The 14,356-nt window shown below is 45.5% G+C and overlaps 3 protein-coding genes across 3 annotated transcripts; all 3 read left to right on the top strand.

Moving 5' to 3' along the window:
• The first annotated feature begins 221 nt into the window (after positions 1–221).
• Positions 222–8,959, top strand: LOC135438486 (leucyl-cystinyl aminopeptidase-like). Its single transcript, XM_064696812.1, has 12 exons — positions 222–1,119; positions 1,183–1,479; positions 1,917–2,103; positions 2,170–2,417; positions 2,476–3,585; positions 3,655–3,948; positions 5,764–6,429; positions 6,488–6,781; positions 6,850–7,036; positions 7,102–7,349; positions 7,412–8,524; positions 8,583–8,959. Exons 1-12 carry the CDS (start codon positions 479–481, stop codon positions 8,878–8,880), a joined length of 5,583 nt encoding a protein of 1,860 aa, XP_064552882.1. The 5' UTR covers positions 222–478; the 3' UTR covers positions 8,881–8,959.
• Positions 8,960–9,861: 902 nt separating this feature from the next.
• Positions 9,862–13,400, top strand: LOC135438245 (aminopeptidase N-like). The gene is given in 6 exon segments (XM_064696480.1): positions 9,862–10,559; positions 10,603–10,881; positions 10,950–11,136; positions 11,575–11,822; positions 11,880–12,992; positions 13,051–13,400. Coding segments are annotated over 6 exon segments (2,787 nt in total). The 5' UTR covers positions 9,862–9,891; the 3' UTR covers positions 13,343–13,400.
• A 10-nt stretch (positions 13,401–13,410) lies between these two features.
• Burs (Bursicon) lies at positions 13,411–14,347 on the top strand. The gene is made up of 3 exons (XM_064696479.1): positions 13,411–13,762; positions 13,834–13,958; positions 14,023–14,347. Exons 1-3 carry the CDS (start codon positions 13,411–13,413, stop codon positions 14,287–14,289), a joined length of 744 nt encoding a protein of 247 aa, XP_064552549.1. The 3' UTR covers positions 14,290–14,347.
• The last annotated feature ends 9 nt before the right edge of the window (positions 14,348–14,356 follow it).

The raw sequence follows: 14,356 nt of genomic DNA, 5'->3' as shown, positions 1-14,356 counted from the left end.
GGTTTTACACTCAGTAAATTGCGCAATTATGCTAAAATATTCCATACAACAACAAAAGAATAAAATCTCGTAATTTCATTCAAAACTGGTTGCCAAACCTTTCAAAAGCAAACCGTGCTCAGATCGGTTAAGGAATGTATGTCAAGTACAAACAGTTAAGGCTTCATATATATATGGAGAACTGGTAGTATGGAAATTTGTTGTTATTTGTTATTTATATAGATGTAAATAGCCTTTTGTCAACAAATAGGTAGGCCTAGGGTTAAAAGTAGCATTTGTTGAACACTGTTTTGCGACAAGTACAACCCAAATAACTACAAGAACCACTTTGCTGTGCGGGGTGTGGCTAATCATCGCATCGACACCCATTGTCCGTGTTATCTAATCGACAAAAAAGCAACATCATCTGTGCTCGGCTGATTGTTTAGCATTTTTGTTTTAGTATGAGTATTTGCTCAGTATTGTACCTGCTCTCGGCATGAACAGTTTTGGACCGGGCAACTGGCTGCTCGTCGGCCTTCTATCACTGATTGCCCTTTTTGCCGGCGTTGCTGGCGCTGCCAACTATCGGCTGGAAGGCAACGTATTGCCCACATTCTACAACCTGACCATAAGTCTGAGGGGCGATGCTAATAATCCAGGCACAACATTCGATGGCGAGGTGAAAATAACGCTGCACGCGGTGCAGACGGATGTGCGGCAAATCACGCTGCACAAGGACGACATTGAAATAGCAGATGGAGCCTGGCTCTATAACGATACCGGTGATCTATTGGAGGATATTGGGCAGAGCTCGCTAACCTATGACCAGCCGACACAGCAGCTGACTGTGCATCTGGCGCAGACTTTAACCGTCAACAGGAACTACACGCTGCACTTCAAGTACGTTGGCCAAGTGCAGAGCGGCATGACGGGCCTTTATTCCGCCAGCTATGTGGATCAGCAGACGGGCAAGACCAAGTGGATGCTCCTAACGCAGCTGCAGCGCATCAATGCACGCCTGGTCTTTCCCTGCTTCGACGAGCCCGCCTTCAAGGCCAGGTTCCAGGTGCACATTGGCCGAGCAGGCGGCGTGAATGCCACAAGTAATACGAAGCTAATCGAAACAATTGACGAGGGGTAAGTTGAAAACATGAAGATAATGCCCAAGCCTGTCTAAACTTGATAAATTTCGAATTGCAGCAGCAATCGCTTTATGGATCACTTTGACGTGACGCCACCAATGTCCACTTACCTATTGGCATTCATGGTCTCCGAGTATCGGGCACGTGGCAATATCAACGAATTAGCAGTGATAACTCGGCCAGAAGACTATAACAAGACCGAGTTCAGTTACAATGTGGCCAAAAGCGTGCTGGATGCCTACGACGATCTGTTCCAGCAGTCCTATAAGGATTTGGGCAACCAGGTCCTCTTGCATGCGACCACACCGCGCTTTCCACACAATGGCATGGAGAACTGGGGTCTCATTATCTACAAGTAAGTGTGCTAGAGTCGAGAGTGTCCAACTAGAAGGTACCACAGCATCATATTCGCCCATGAGTAATTTCTATTTAAAAAAAGGTAATCTAAATCATAAAAATTCAGCCCCTTTATCTCTTAAATTGATAAAAATAAGCCATCTATTACCTGTTACATTATCTCATTTCATGGAATACTTTTATGCTTTTCGGCTATTAAGAGCTAAACTATTCTCCCCGCATATCTGCAAAACTGTATTAAAAACGGAGTACTGTATACTATAGGATCAATGGGTTCAAAATAAAGCCTTGGTATGCACGAACTTCTTAGCTATATGGCTATTTAGCCATTCTTTCTTGTTATTCCAATCTTTTTATTCCTTTTTTAATGGATAAAACTCCCACTTGCAGCCCTGCAAGTCATCTTAATGCTCAAAATGTGGCTTTACTTTTCAGAGATACCGTGCTGGAGCATGAGCCTTACTACTCAGACGGCTGGAATGACAAGGAGCATACGATACGGATTCTGGCACACGAGACATCGCACATGTGGTTCGGCAACAGCGTAACCTTTTCCTGGTGGAGTTACTTCTGGCTGAACGAGGCATTTGCACGCTATTACGAGTACTTCATGGCGCATCAGGTAAACATCTATCCCTAAAGAAATATCAGTTCAGATAGATACCAAGCAGATTTCTTTTCTCACCAGCTGCACCCAGAGTATCGACTAGACGAGCAGTTTGTTGTGCGCCAGCTTCAGTTGATCTTTGCAACCGATGCCAAGGCCAGCACCCAGCCGATGACCAGCCCAGAGGCGAGCATACAAACTCCATCCCAAATCGGCTACAAATTCAGCAGCATTACCTATGCCAAGGGCGCCAGCATAGTTCGCATGTGGTGTAATGCTATGGGCGCTGACAACTTTGATACGGCCATCCGAGCATACCTGAAGCAGCAGTGAGTACACATTCCTCATGTCTAATCCCATAAATCTCATGTCTCTTCTCTCGGTTAGTCACTTGGGTAGCACAGAACCCAAAGATTTGTTTACACATCTCAAGACGAACTGGCCAGCTGTCAATATAAACTTAGATCAGTTTTTTTATGACTTCACCGAGCAGGTGGGCTTTCCAACAATCATGGTGAATATTACCTGGGAGGACCGCATGATCACCTTGCGACAACATCGTTTCCTGCTGAATCCAGACGATGGCAGCGATACTAATTTACGCTACACGGTGCCCATCACATTTGCCACGAACTTGTCGCCCAATTTCCAGAACCTGACACCCTATATGTACTTCAATAAGTCTTTGGATTTTGTGCAGTTGAGTTTGCCTGAGCCCATTGACTGGATTGTGTTCAATCTAAAACAATCTAATTATTATCGTGTATACTATGAGCCATCGCTATTAAATCGGATTCAAGTGGCTCTGGCGAAGGCCAACCACAGTGAAATCGCAGTCGAGAACCGTGCGGCAATCATTGATGATCTCTTCAACTTTGCCTACATTGGAAGTCTTGATTACGCTGACGTCTTCAAGTTCCTGGAGTACATGAGTGGGGAAGTCGATTATGTTCCCTGGTATGCGGCCTATGAGGGCATGGCACGTGTGGCCAAGCGCTTGCCCCCAGAGCATCTGTCCAATTTCGGGAAATATCTTGGCGATATCACAGCTTCGGTACAGAAAAGCCTCGGTGTAAGTTTGAGGGCTAACGACACGGCGTTGGATGTCTACAATCGCGACAAGCAGGTGGCCTGGCTCTGCAGGTATCAGGACATGAATTGCAATAACAAGGTGCGCGAAAAGTTTGTAAGCAGCTCCGAACCGCTATCGCCAGACTATCGAGAGACTTTCTACTGTGCAGCCTCCAGAACGGGCGGATATGCCCGCGTCTTGGAATACTATGCGAACGAAACCAACCCCACCGAACGAGAACTCCTTTGGCGCGCCGCCAGTTGTACAAGAGATTATCGAGCGCACTACCAAAAGGAGATCTTAGGTATCGCCAACAGCGTGTCCCTAAAGATGGTTGGCCTGGCACAGCTGTACGAGCAGAATCCCGACATGATAACACAAATTTTCCTTGCCGTAACTGAGGACATCACACAGTTGGCTGCTGCGTAAGATCCTTACAAAATTCCTTCTAGAATTTTTTTTATAAAAAAAAAATCCCACTCTTTTAATTGCAGCTTGGACAGCTGGCCGAAGACTGCCGAGGCGCTGGCCAGTATGTCAGACTACTTTACCACACGGACGCAGCAGCAGCTCTTCTCCACTTTTATTGATGAAAACCAGAACCTATTTGGCAGCTCGGCGGAAATACTTACCGAAGCACTGTCCAACGTCGACAAGCATGTGAATTGGACAGAGGAGAACTTGGGCAAGCTGATCGACTTTTTGGGCCAGAGGAACAGCGCTGCTGGACTGACGCTGGTGTCGGCTTTGCTAGTGATGACCCCACTTTTAACTTTCTTGCTTGGATAGGAACGAAAATAAATCATTTTTATGTGTTTTACCAAACACACAAGAGCTGAATATTCGACATTTAATAATTTAGCAATAAATGTATGTTTATACCCTGAACCCATTGAAAACGGGTAAAAAGGGTATTCTGTATTTATGCAAATTTATGCAACTGCAGAAGGAAGCATCTCCGACCCCACAAAGTATATTTATTCTTGATCAGCATCACAAGCCGAGTCGATCTTTTCATGTCCGTCTGTCTGTCCGTCCGTCCGTCCGTATGTATGAACGCAAGGATCTCAGAACCTATAAGAGCTAGACATTTGAAATGTAGGTCCTCCTAGTGCCCGCGCAGTACGAGTTTTTATCCGATATTCGATAACTTGTCCCGTTTGCAAGTAATCGATAAAAATCTATATCGAAATCCTGCTTTTTGAGCAATTTCGGTCAATTATAAAAGCTAGGGTCACCAAACTAGACATGTAACTTCCGAAATAGCATATTAATAGATCAAGTATCTTTCATTTTATTGTTATCACCAATATTGCCCACCAATTTAAGCCACAATTTAAATGCAACGGACTTTTTGATAATATACAAATATTCTATAGTACAATAAGATCTACTGTTTAAAATTTCGTCAAGATCAGTTAGGAAACACAGAAGTTATTAAAGAAAACGAGTTTTGGCTGGCCACCTGTTTTCGGCAGCCAGCGCAAATTGCAAGAACTTCTGTATACATGTATACAGAATTCGTCTTCTGTGAATTCTATCAACAGCATTGCAATTGCGATTGTATTGTTTTCTGTGCTGCTATTTTAATCCGCTTTTTTCTCATCAAGACTCAGTTGTTGGTGTGGCTGTTGAGTAGAGGCTTCGTCAAGGAGTGTGGTCTGTAGCGAGATCGAACCCTACCGAGGGAACTATATTTTTTTAAATTTATTTTATTACTACTAAAGCAAACGAGCGCGAGTAGCGAGCAACATTTGGTATTGGAATTAGAGGATATCAGGATATCCTCTAGTCGAGAGCTCCCGACTAGAACCTTTTACTTGTTTTAGATTGTCTCAATTAAACAATTATTACTGTGGCCCCCGGTTTTGGTTCCTGATGTCCCCTTGCATGTCCTGCAGCCGATTTTCTTGACGCCTTTAGGTAATTTAGTGTTCGCCAAAAACAAAGGATTTTCAGCAGTAAAGTCATAAAGTACTTCACCGGCTTTTAGCCTCGGACATATATTTTAAGGAAACTCCAACATCCTTTCATTGCCATGAAGTTAACATTTTCTTTATTGTTGATGTTCCGATTGCTGGTAATCCGATTTTATCTAAAGCCACCCTCGTCTTATTTTCTATGTATTAAATTAATATCTACTTTTTAAATCTGTTTATCCAAGTCAATAGCTCAACTTAATTATCTCTCTTAATCTTTACCCATATTTATGTCTTTAATTATGACAAATAAATAAATGTTTAGTATCCACACTTCTGCATATAACTTAAAATTCTAATACAACACACTCGCCTCGATAAAAACGAATTGCCACAGTTCACCTAATTTAATCAGCTAAAAGGGATTCAAATACTATTTCTAGGTAACACCTGGTAGCATATAAACATCGACATATATACTTATCACTTCTGATACTGACAATCGATGTGTAATCCTTCCCAAGCTCGTAAAATACAGATTCACAGTTAGCAACCGTCGTCAGCGTAAAATTCAACTAGTTGGTCTATTGTTCATTGTGGCTCTGAATTTAATCTTATCTTTCAACAAAATCACCTATTTTTCGGAAAGGAGTGCGAGTCAACCTGATTAGAATTGGCCTAAAGCGAACTCAGTCTTGGAATCGCTTTCGACATGAAAAATTGTCAAATCCGAAGTTGGCCCTTAATCGCACTTCTCTCATTTGCCTGGATCGGGAGCAATGAGTGTGCCCTCAACTATCGGCTCGAAGGCAACGTAGTGCCCACCTTCTATAACCTTACCATAGGTCTACGCGGCGACGCTGAGAACCCTGGTACACAGTTCGATGGCGAGGTCTTCATCACTTTGAAGGCGGTGCTGGCAGATGTGAAGGAAATCACGCTGCACAAGGATATATCCATCGATATAGAAGAATGCTCACTCTATAATGCTGCTGGACAGCTGGTGGAGAGTGGACTTAACAATCGGCTGACGACTGAGGAGCAGACACAGCAGCTAACAGTGCCCCTGGCGCAGTCCTTAGCTGCCGATGCCAACTACACCTTGTACTTCAAGTACTCCGGGAAAGTTCAGTCCGATACGGTGGGTCTTTTCTCCGCCAGCTATATAGACGAGGCTACGATGAAGACCAAATGGGTGCTATTAACTCAGATGCAACCCATCAACGCACGCCTGGTCTTTCCCTGCTTTGACGAACCCGCTCTAAAGGCCAAGTTCCAGATGCACATTGGCCGACCAAGTGATCTAAGGGTCGTCAGTAACACGCAATTGATCAAAACTACAGACGAGGGGTATGCTTAAGCGGATAGTTCCTTCATAGAATACCTTTAAATCAATTTGAATTTGCAGGAATAATCGATTTACGGATCACTTTGAGGTAACCCCCATCATGTCCACCTATCTGTTGGCTTTCGTGGTCTCCGAGTACCAGGCACGGGGCAACAGCTCGTTGTCCATCCTAACCCGTCCGGCGTACTACAACTACACGGAGTTCAGCTACAGCGTGGCAGAGCGTGTGCTGCCCGCATTTGGTGAGCTGTTCCAGCAGTCTTATCAGCAGCTCGGCAACGAGCTGTTGCAGTATGCAACCACACCCCGTTTTCCCCACAACAGCATGGAGAACTGGGGCCTGGTCATTTTCAAGTAGGTATATTCAGGGATTAATATGACGAACGGAGTCCTTAAATCATTCTTAAATCATACAATTCCAGGGATAAGGCGGTCTTGGAACAGCCAGGCGTTACGGATGGCTGGACGCAGAAGGAGTTCACCATTCGCAACATAGTCCATGAGAACGCGCACATGTGGTTCGGGAACAGCGTCACATGCAAATGGTGGAGCTACATTTGGTTGCATGAGGGATTCGCGAGCTACTATGAATTCTTTATGGGACAGGAGGTTGCCTTAGAATCTATAAGCTTGGATTTCAATTTGTCTTTAATGTATCGCAAATTTCGTTTTAGCTATACCCGGAATATCAGCTTGACCAGCAATTTCTTGTGCACAAGCTTCATAATGCCCTTTTGAGTGATTCTCAAAATCTCACACAGGCTATGACCAGCCCACTAGGGAGCATCCTTACACCCGCGGATATTGACTATAAGTTCGACGAACTCACATTTGCAAAGGCTGCTAGTGTAATCCGCATGTGGCGCATCGCAATGGGCGAGGAGAACTTTAATTTGGCCATCCAAGATTTCCTCCAGCATTAGTAAGTGCAAATGCCTTAAATCCAGCCCGATAAATCTTACTTGCATTTTCTCCAACACTTAGCTACTTAAGCAGTACGTCGCCCACTGGCTTATATGTACTTCTCAACGAACGTTGGCCTATACAGGAATATGGGTTATTAAATCAATCCTATTACGACTTCACCATACAGGTGGGCTACCCTCGGATCATAGTGAGCCTAGATCTCAATGGCAACTTGATCACCTGGGATCAGCAACGCTTTCTGTTGAATGCCAGCGATGGTAGCGATCCCAAACTGCGCTACACAGTGCCCATCACCTACGCCACAAACCTGGCACCCAATTTCCAAAATCTGACGCCCGCTTTCTACTTTGATAAAAGATTTGATATATATCGGCACTGGTCGGACGAATCCATTGACTGGGTTATCGTTAATCTTAAACAAGCCAACTACTACCGAGTATTTTACAAGGCACCATTGCTTAGCCGGATTCAATTAGCCCTGACCAAGAGTGACCACAGTGGGATCCCCGTCGAGAATCGTGCTGCAATCATTGACGACCTCTTCAACTTCGCCCTCGCTGGATTGATTGACTATGTGGAGGTATTCGAGTTCATGGAGTACATGAGCACAGAAACAGAATATATACCCTGGTATGCGGCATATGTGGGCATGGAAGAGGTCGCAAAGCGTTTGACCCCACAGCAGCTGCCCAACTTTAACAAGTATCTAAGCGATATCGCAGCTGCGGTCTTCGACAAACTGGGCGTAGGTTGGACTTCCGGGGACAAGGTGTTGGATGTCTACAATCGCAACAAGCAGGTCGCCTGGCTCTGCAAGTACCAGAATTCCAATTGCACCAACCAGATAAAGGAGTTATTTGAAGGCAGCACGGAAAAGCCATCTCCAGACTATCGGGAGACATTCTACTGTGCAGCCTCCAGATCTGGCGGATATAGCCGCGTATTGGAATACTATGCAAATGAAAACAGCTATATAGACAGAGAGATCCTTTGGCGCGCCGCCAGCTGTACAAGGGATTATCGAACGCACTACCAGAACGAGATCTTAGGCAAGGGCAACAGCGTGGACCTGAAGATTGTTGGCCTGGCTCAGCTGTACGAGCAGAATCCCGACCTGGTAACGCCCATTTTCCAAATGATAACCGAGGACATCGCACAACTGGCTGAGGCGTAAGTTCTTTTGTAGTTTTAGTTTCTGTCAAATTAGATAACACTTAATTAACTGCAGCTTGGAGAGCTGGCCGAAGACTGCCCAGGCGCTGAGCGATTTGGCGGACTATTTCAGCACGCGGGAGCAGCAGCAGCTGTTCTCGAATTTCTACAAGGAGAGCCAGACGCTGTTCGGCAGCTCCGCGGAGACGCTTAGGCAGGCACTGGAGACGGTGGACTCGAATGTGCAATGGGCAGAGCAGCGCTTGGGCAAGCTGGTCAGCTTTCTGGCCCAGAGGAATGGAGCTGCTGGACTGACGTTGGTATCTTCTTTGCTAATGATGATGTGCACACTTTTGAATTTGTTGCTTAAATAGGAATTTAAATAAAGGCGTGGGTTAGATTTACAAGATTGTAAATCATTTAAAACCCATGATCAACTTTCTTATGCCTGTAGTTCGTAGATGTTTAGACCTTAATAGATTTACATTAGGTTCTTGTCAAATTTGTAAGCTTTTTGGGGAGTTTTCTGGTCGATTCTTCCAGTACTTTGGCCCAATACGCCAATACGCATTTCCTGGTGTCTTGCTTTACCTACAAAGCTTTTTTTTAAAATTCTTACTTAATGTCTAGTGAGAATGTATGATTTCTTGGGGCATTAAGTTTTTTCACCTTCCCCACTTTCCCAGCTTCTTACAAGTCAGTCCATTCAGGCTACTGTAAAGCGACAGGAATGTGTTTGGAATGTTTTCCTCACTTGCACGAAAAAGGCCTTCTCCTGAGTTTGCTAAGTACATTTTGCTTTTATTTCTTTTGTAATCTATACATGTATATATAATAATGAATATATAAATTTAGATCAATATCAAGCTTAAAATGTACATCTATATATCTTCGGCTATAACTATATCTGTATTTCATTAAATATAAATATATATCTATGATACTAGACGTGCCAAACAGCTTATGGTTCTTTAAAACAGGCCCCCCTATCGATTAAAAAAACATTAAAACAAGCCATAATTCACCTAATCTAATCATTTAACAAAGTGTATATGATTTCTAGGAAGTTAAAATAATCATTTCTACGTCACAGTTCCAAACGTGTGTATATGCTTATCAATTCTGATAATTAAAAAGCTAATAAATTTTCATAATTATATTTCATGTCAATAGCTTGGAACCGCATAGATATACCCCTAGCTATACCGATTCACGGTTGGAAACAGCTATATGCTATCAAAATAAACTAGTTGGCCAATTGTTCATCCTAGCTCAGATTTTAATCTAATCTTTCAAAAAAATAACCTTTTTGTTGGAAAGATTTTCATGAGTCAATATGAATAGAATTGGCCTAAAGCGAACTCAGTCTTGGAATCGCTTTCGACATGAAAAGTTGTCAAATCCGAAGTTGGCCCTTAATCGCACTTCTCTCATTTGCCTGGATCGGGAGCAATGAGTGTGCCCTCAACTATCGGCTCGAAGGCAACGTAGTGCCCACCTTCTATAACCTTACCATAGGTCTACGCGGCGACGCTGAGAACCCTGGTACACAGTTCGATGGCGAGGTCTTCATCACTTTGAAGGCGGTGCTGGCAGATGTGAAGGAAATCACGCTGCACAAGGATATATCCATCGATATAGAAGAATGCTCACTCTATAATGCTGCTGGACAGCTGGTGGAGAGTGGACTTAACAATCGGCTGACGACTGAGGAGCAGACACAGCAGCTAACAGTGCCCCTGGCGCAGTCCTTAGCTGCCGATGCCAACTACACCTTGTACTTCAAGTACTCCGGGAAAGTTCAGTCCGATACGGTGGGTCTTTTCTCCGCCAGCTATATAGACGAGGCTACGATGAAGACCAAATGGGTGCTATTAACTCAGATGCAACCCATCAACGCACGCCTGGTCTTTCCCTGCTTTGACGAACCCGCTCTAAAGGCCAAGTTCCAGATGCACATTGGCCGACCAAGTGATCTAAGGGTCGTCAGTAACACGCATTTGATCAAAACTACAGACGAGGGGTATGCTTAAGCGGATAGTTCCTTCATAGAATACCTTTAAATCAATTTGAATTTGCAGGAATAATCGATTTACGGATCACTTTGAGGTAACCCCCATCATGTCCACCTATCTGTTGGCTTTCGTGGTCTCCGAGTACCAGGCACGGGGCAACAGCTCGTTGTCCATCCTAACCCGTCCGGCGTACTACAACTACACGGAGTTCAGCTACAGCGTGGCAGAGCGTGTGCTGCCCGCATTTGGTGAGCTGTTCCAGCAGTCTTATCAGCAGCTCGGCAACGAGCTGTTGCAGTATGCAACCACACCCCGTTTTCCCCACAACAGCATGGAGAACTGGGGCCTGGTCATTTTCAAGTAGGTATATTCAGGGATTAATATGACGAACGGAGTCCTTAAATCATTCTTAAATCATACAATTCCAGGGATAAGGCGGTCTTGGAACAGCCAGGCGTTACGGATGGCTGGACGCAGAAGGAGTTCACCATTCGCAACATAGTCCATGAGAACGCGCACATGTGGTTCGGGAACAGCGTCACATGCAAATGGTGGAGCTACATTTGGTTGCATGAGGGATTCGCGCGCTACTATGAGTTCTTCATGGGACACAAGGTAAGATAGGCAAACAGCGATTTGTGGTATCTGAAATGCCTTATCATCTATAGATTATTTGCTTTGTTCAGAATATATTTGGGCTTATGCAGTGTAGTCAGACACCATTTAAGCTAAACTTTGGGTATATAACATATATAATACTCCAAATAAGGAGTTAGGCGTATAGAGCCACGTCCATACTCAAAGACGTCCTCGCAAAGCATAAAACTCCTTTTCTTCCACAGTTTCGATGCCATAATCAACAATTTGATGGCTAGATCATTAAAGATCAAGCACAAGATTTTTGTTCCCGACTCCCTCCTTAGAGTCAGCTTAGAAGTTAATTTCCTCTTAATCGTGAAGGTTCTTTCCGATCTGCTTTGAGATTTATTCCCCTATTGGGGGATACCGACTGCATTGCTTTTACTTGACCTTTCTCATATCATTGCCTTGCAGCTATATCCGGAATATCAGCTGGATCAGCAGTTTGTTGTGCATAAGCTTCAGCACATCCTAATAACCGACTCTCTAAATCTTACGCAACCCATGACCAGCTCAGAGCTGAGCATCCTTACACCCGCAGACATCGATTACAAGTTCGGAAGAATCGCATTTGCCAAGGCCGCTAGTATAATCCGCATGTGGCGCCTTGCAATGGGCGAGGAAAACTTTGACAAGGCCATTAGGAACTACCTGAAGCAGCAGTGAGTACAAATTCCTTGAGCCCAATCTTATAAATCTTAGATTTCATTCTTGTTTAGCCACTTGAGTAACACCTTGCCCACAGATTTGTTTGACCACCTCAGGGAAAACTGGCCTCAACTCGCGCACGTCGACTTAAATCAATTCATATACGATTTTACCGCGCAGGTGGGCTACCCACGGATCATAGTGAGCCTCACTCTGGATAACCATTTGTTATCTTGGGATCAGGAACGCTTTCTGTTGAATGCCAGCGATGGTAGCGATCCCAAACTGCGCTACACAGTGCCCATCACCTACGCCACAAACCTAGCACCGAATTTCCAAAATCTGACGCCCGCTTTCTACTTTGATAAAATAGTTGATATATATGCGCGCTGGTCGGACGAACCCATTGACTGGGTTATCGTTAATCTTAAACAAGCCAACTACTACCGAGTTTTTTACGAAGGACCGTTGCTTGGCCGGATTCAAGTAGCCCTGACCAAGAGTGACCACAGTGGGATCCCCGTCGAGAATCGTGCTGCAATCATTGACGACCTCTTCAACTTCGCCCTCGCTGGATTGATTGACTATGTGGAGGTATTCGAGTTCATGGAGTACATGAGCACAGAAACAGAATATATACCCTGGTATGCGGCATATGTGGGCATGGAAGAGGTCGCAAAGCGTTTGACCCCACAGCAGCTGCCCAACTTTAACAAGTATCTAAGCGATATCGCAGCTGCGGTCTTCGATATACTGGGCGTAGGTTGGACCTCCGGGGACAAGGTGTTGGATGTCTACAATCGCAACAAGCAGGTCGCCTGGCTCTGCAAGTACCAGAATTCCAATTGCACCAACCAGATAAAGGAGTTATTTGAAGGCAGCACGGAAAAGCCATCTCCAGACTATCGGGAGACATTCTACTGTGCAGCCTCCAGATCTGGCGGATATGCCCGCGTAATGGCATACTATGCAAACGAAACCAACTATATAGACAGAGAGATATTCTGGCGAGCCGCCAGCTGTACGAGGGATTATCGAACGCACTACCAGAACGAGATCTTAGGCAAGGGCAACAGCGTGGACCTGAAGATTGTTGGCCTGGCTCAGCTGTACGAGCAGAATCCCGACCTGGTAACGCCCATTTTCCAAATGATAACCGAGGACATCGCACAACTGGCTGAGGCGTAAGTTCTTTTGTAGTTTTAGTTTCTGTCAAATTAGATAACACTTAATTAACTGCAGCTTGGAGAGCTGGCCGAAGACTGCCCAGGCGCTGAGCGATTTGGCGGACTATTTCAGCACGCGGGAGCAGCAGCAGCTGTTCTCGAATTTCTACAAGGAGAGCCAGACGCTGTTCGGCAGCTCCGCGGAGACGCTTAGGCAGGCACTGGAGACGGTGGACTCGAATGTGCAATGGGCAGAGCAGCGCTTGGGCAAGCTGGTCAGCTTTCTGGCCCAGAGGAATGGAGCTGCTGGACTGACGTTGTCGTTGATGATGATGTCGACGCTGGTCGGGTTTTTGCTTAAGCTGTGATTTGTGATTGTGAGTGGGGCAATAAATGAGCGCGAGGAGCGCAGCGCAGCGGGACAAATGCCCTTTTCATGTATGCAATTACTAGGCAAAAAGGTTTATCCCGGGCCGCGTCGCCTTTATTGGGCTATAAGTCATGTGGCCGGGCAGAGGACATTAGGGCGACAGCTGCGGCCGGCCGCGGGCCACGGAGCCCACTTTGGAGCGGCAACTATAAAAAGCGTTGGGCGGCTGGCAGCGTTTTCCATTTGCAGGCGTCGCGACTTGGGGGACACTTGGACAATACAAAAATGCTGCGCCATGTGCTACGCCACGAGAACAACAGGATATTCGTACTGATTCTGTTGTACTGCGTCCTAGTTAGCCTGCTGAAGATGTGCATGGCCCAGGCGGACAGCGCGGCAGCGGGTGCCCGCGATAACGGTATGAATATATAATTATTTAGCTAATGGTGCTGTCTACAGGCCTCATTTCTGATTTGCTTGCATCAGCAGATATCGGGCATCTGGGCGACGATTGCCAGGTAACGCCCGTCATCCATGTCCTGCAATATCCGGGCTGTGTGCCCAAGCCCATACCCTCGTTTGCCTGTGTGGGTCGCTGTGCCAGCTATATACAGGTGGGCATCGAATCACAATTAATCAATCAATTCAACCACAATCCATTGATACTCTCCTTGCCAGGTGTCGGGCAGCAAGATCTGGCAAATGGAGCGCTCTTGCATGTGCTGCCAGGAATCGGGCGAGCGTGAGGCCGCCGTCTCGTTGTTCTGCCCCAAGGTCAAGCACGGTGAGCGCAAGTTCAAGAAAGTCCTTACCAAGGCGCCGCTGGAGTGCATGTGCCGTCCGTGCACCTCGATTGAAGAATCGGGTATTATACCCCAGGAGATCGCTGGCTACTCGGACGAGGGTCCGCTCAACAATCATTTTCGACGCATCGCCTTGCAGTAAATAGAAATCACTAGCTTAGAATATTTTGCACACAATTTGTACATTAAAATACATTTAATGGCCGCAT

The sequence above is a fragment of the Drosophila montana genome, unplaced genomic scaffold (genome assembly GCF_035044405.1).
Source record: "Drosophila montana isolate Dmon_TW-CO22-7 unplaced genomic scaffold, ASM3504440v1 contig_3848_1, whole genome shotgun sequence".
Lineage (NCBI taxonomy): Eukaryota > Metazoa > Arthropoda > Insecta > Diptera > Drosophilidae > Drosophila > Drosophila montana.
Note: the sequence above shows the minus strand (reverse complement) of the source record. Positions and strands in the feature narration are given on the sequence as shown.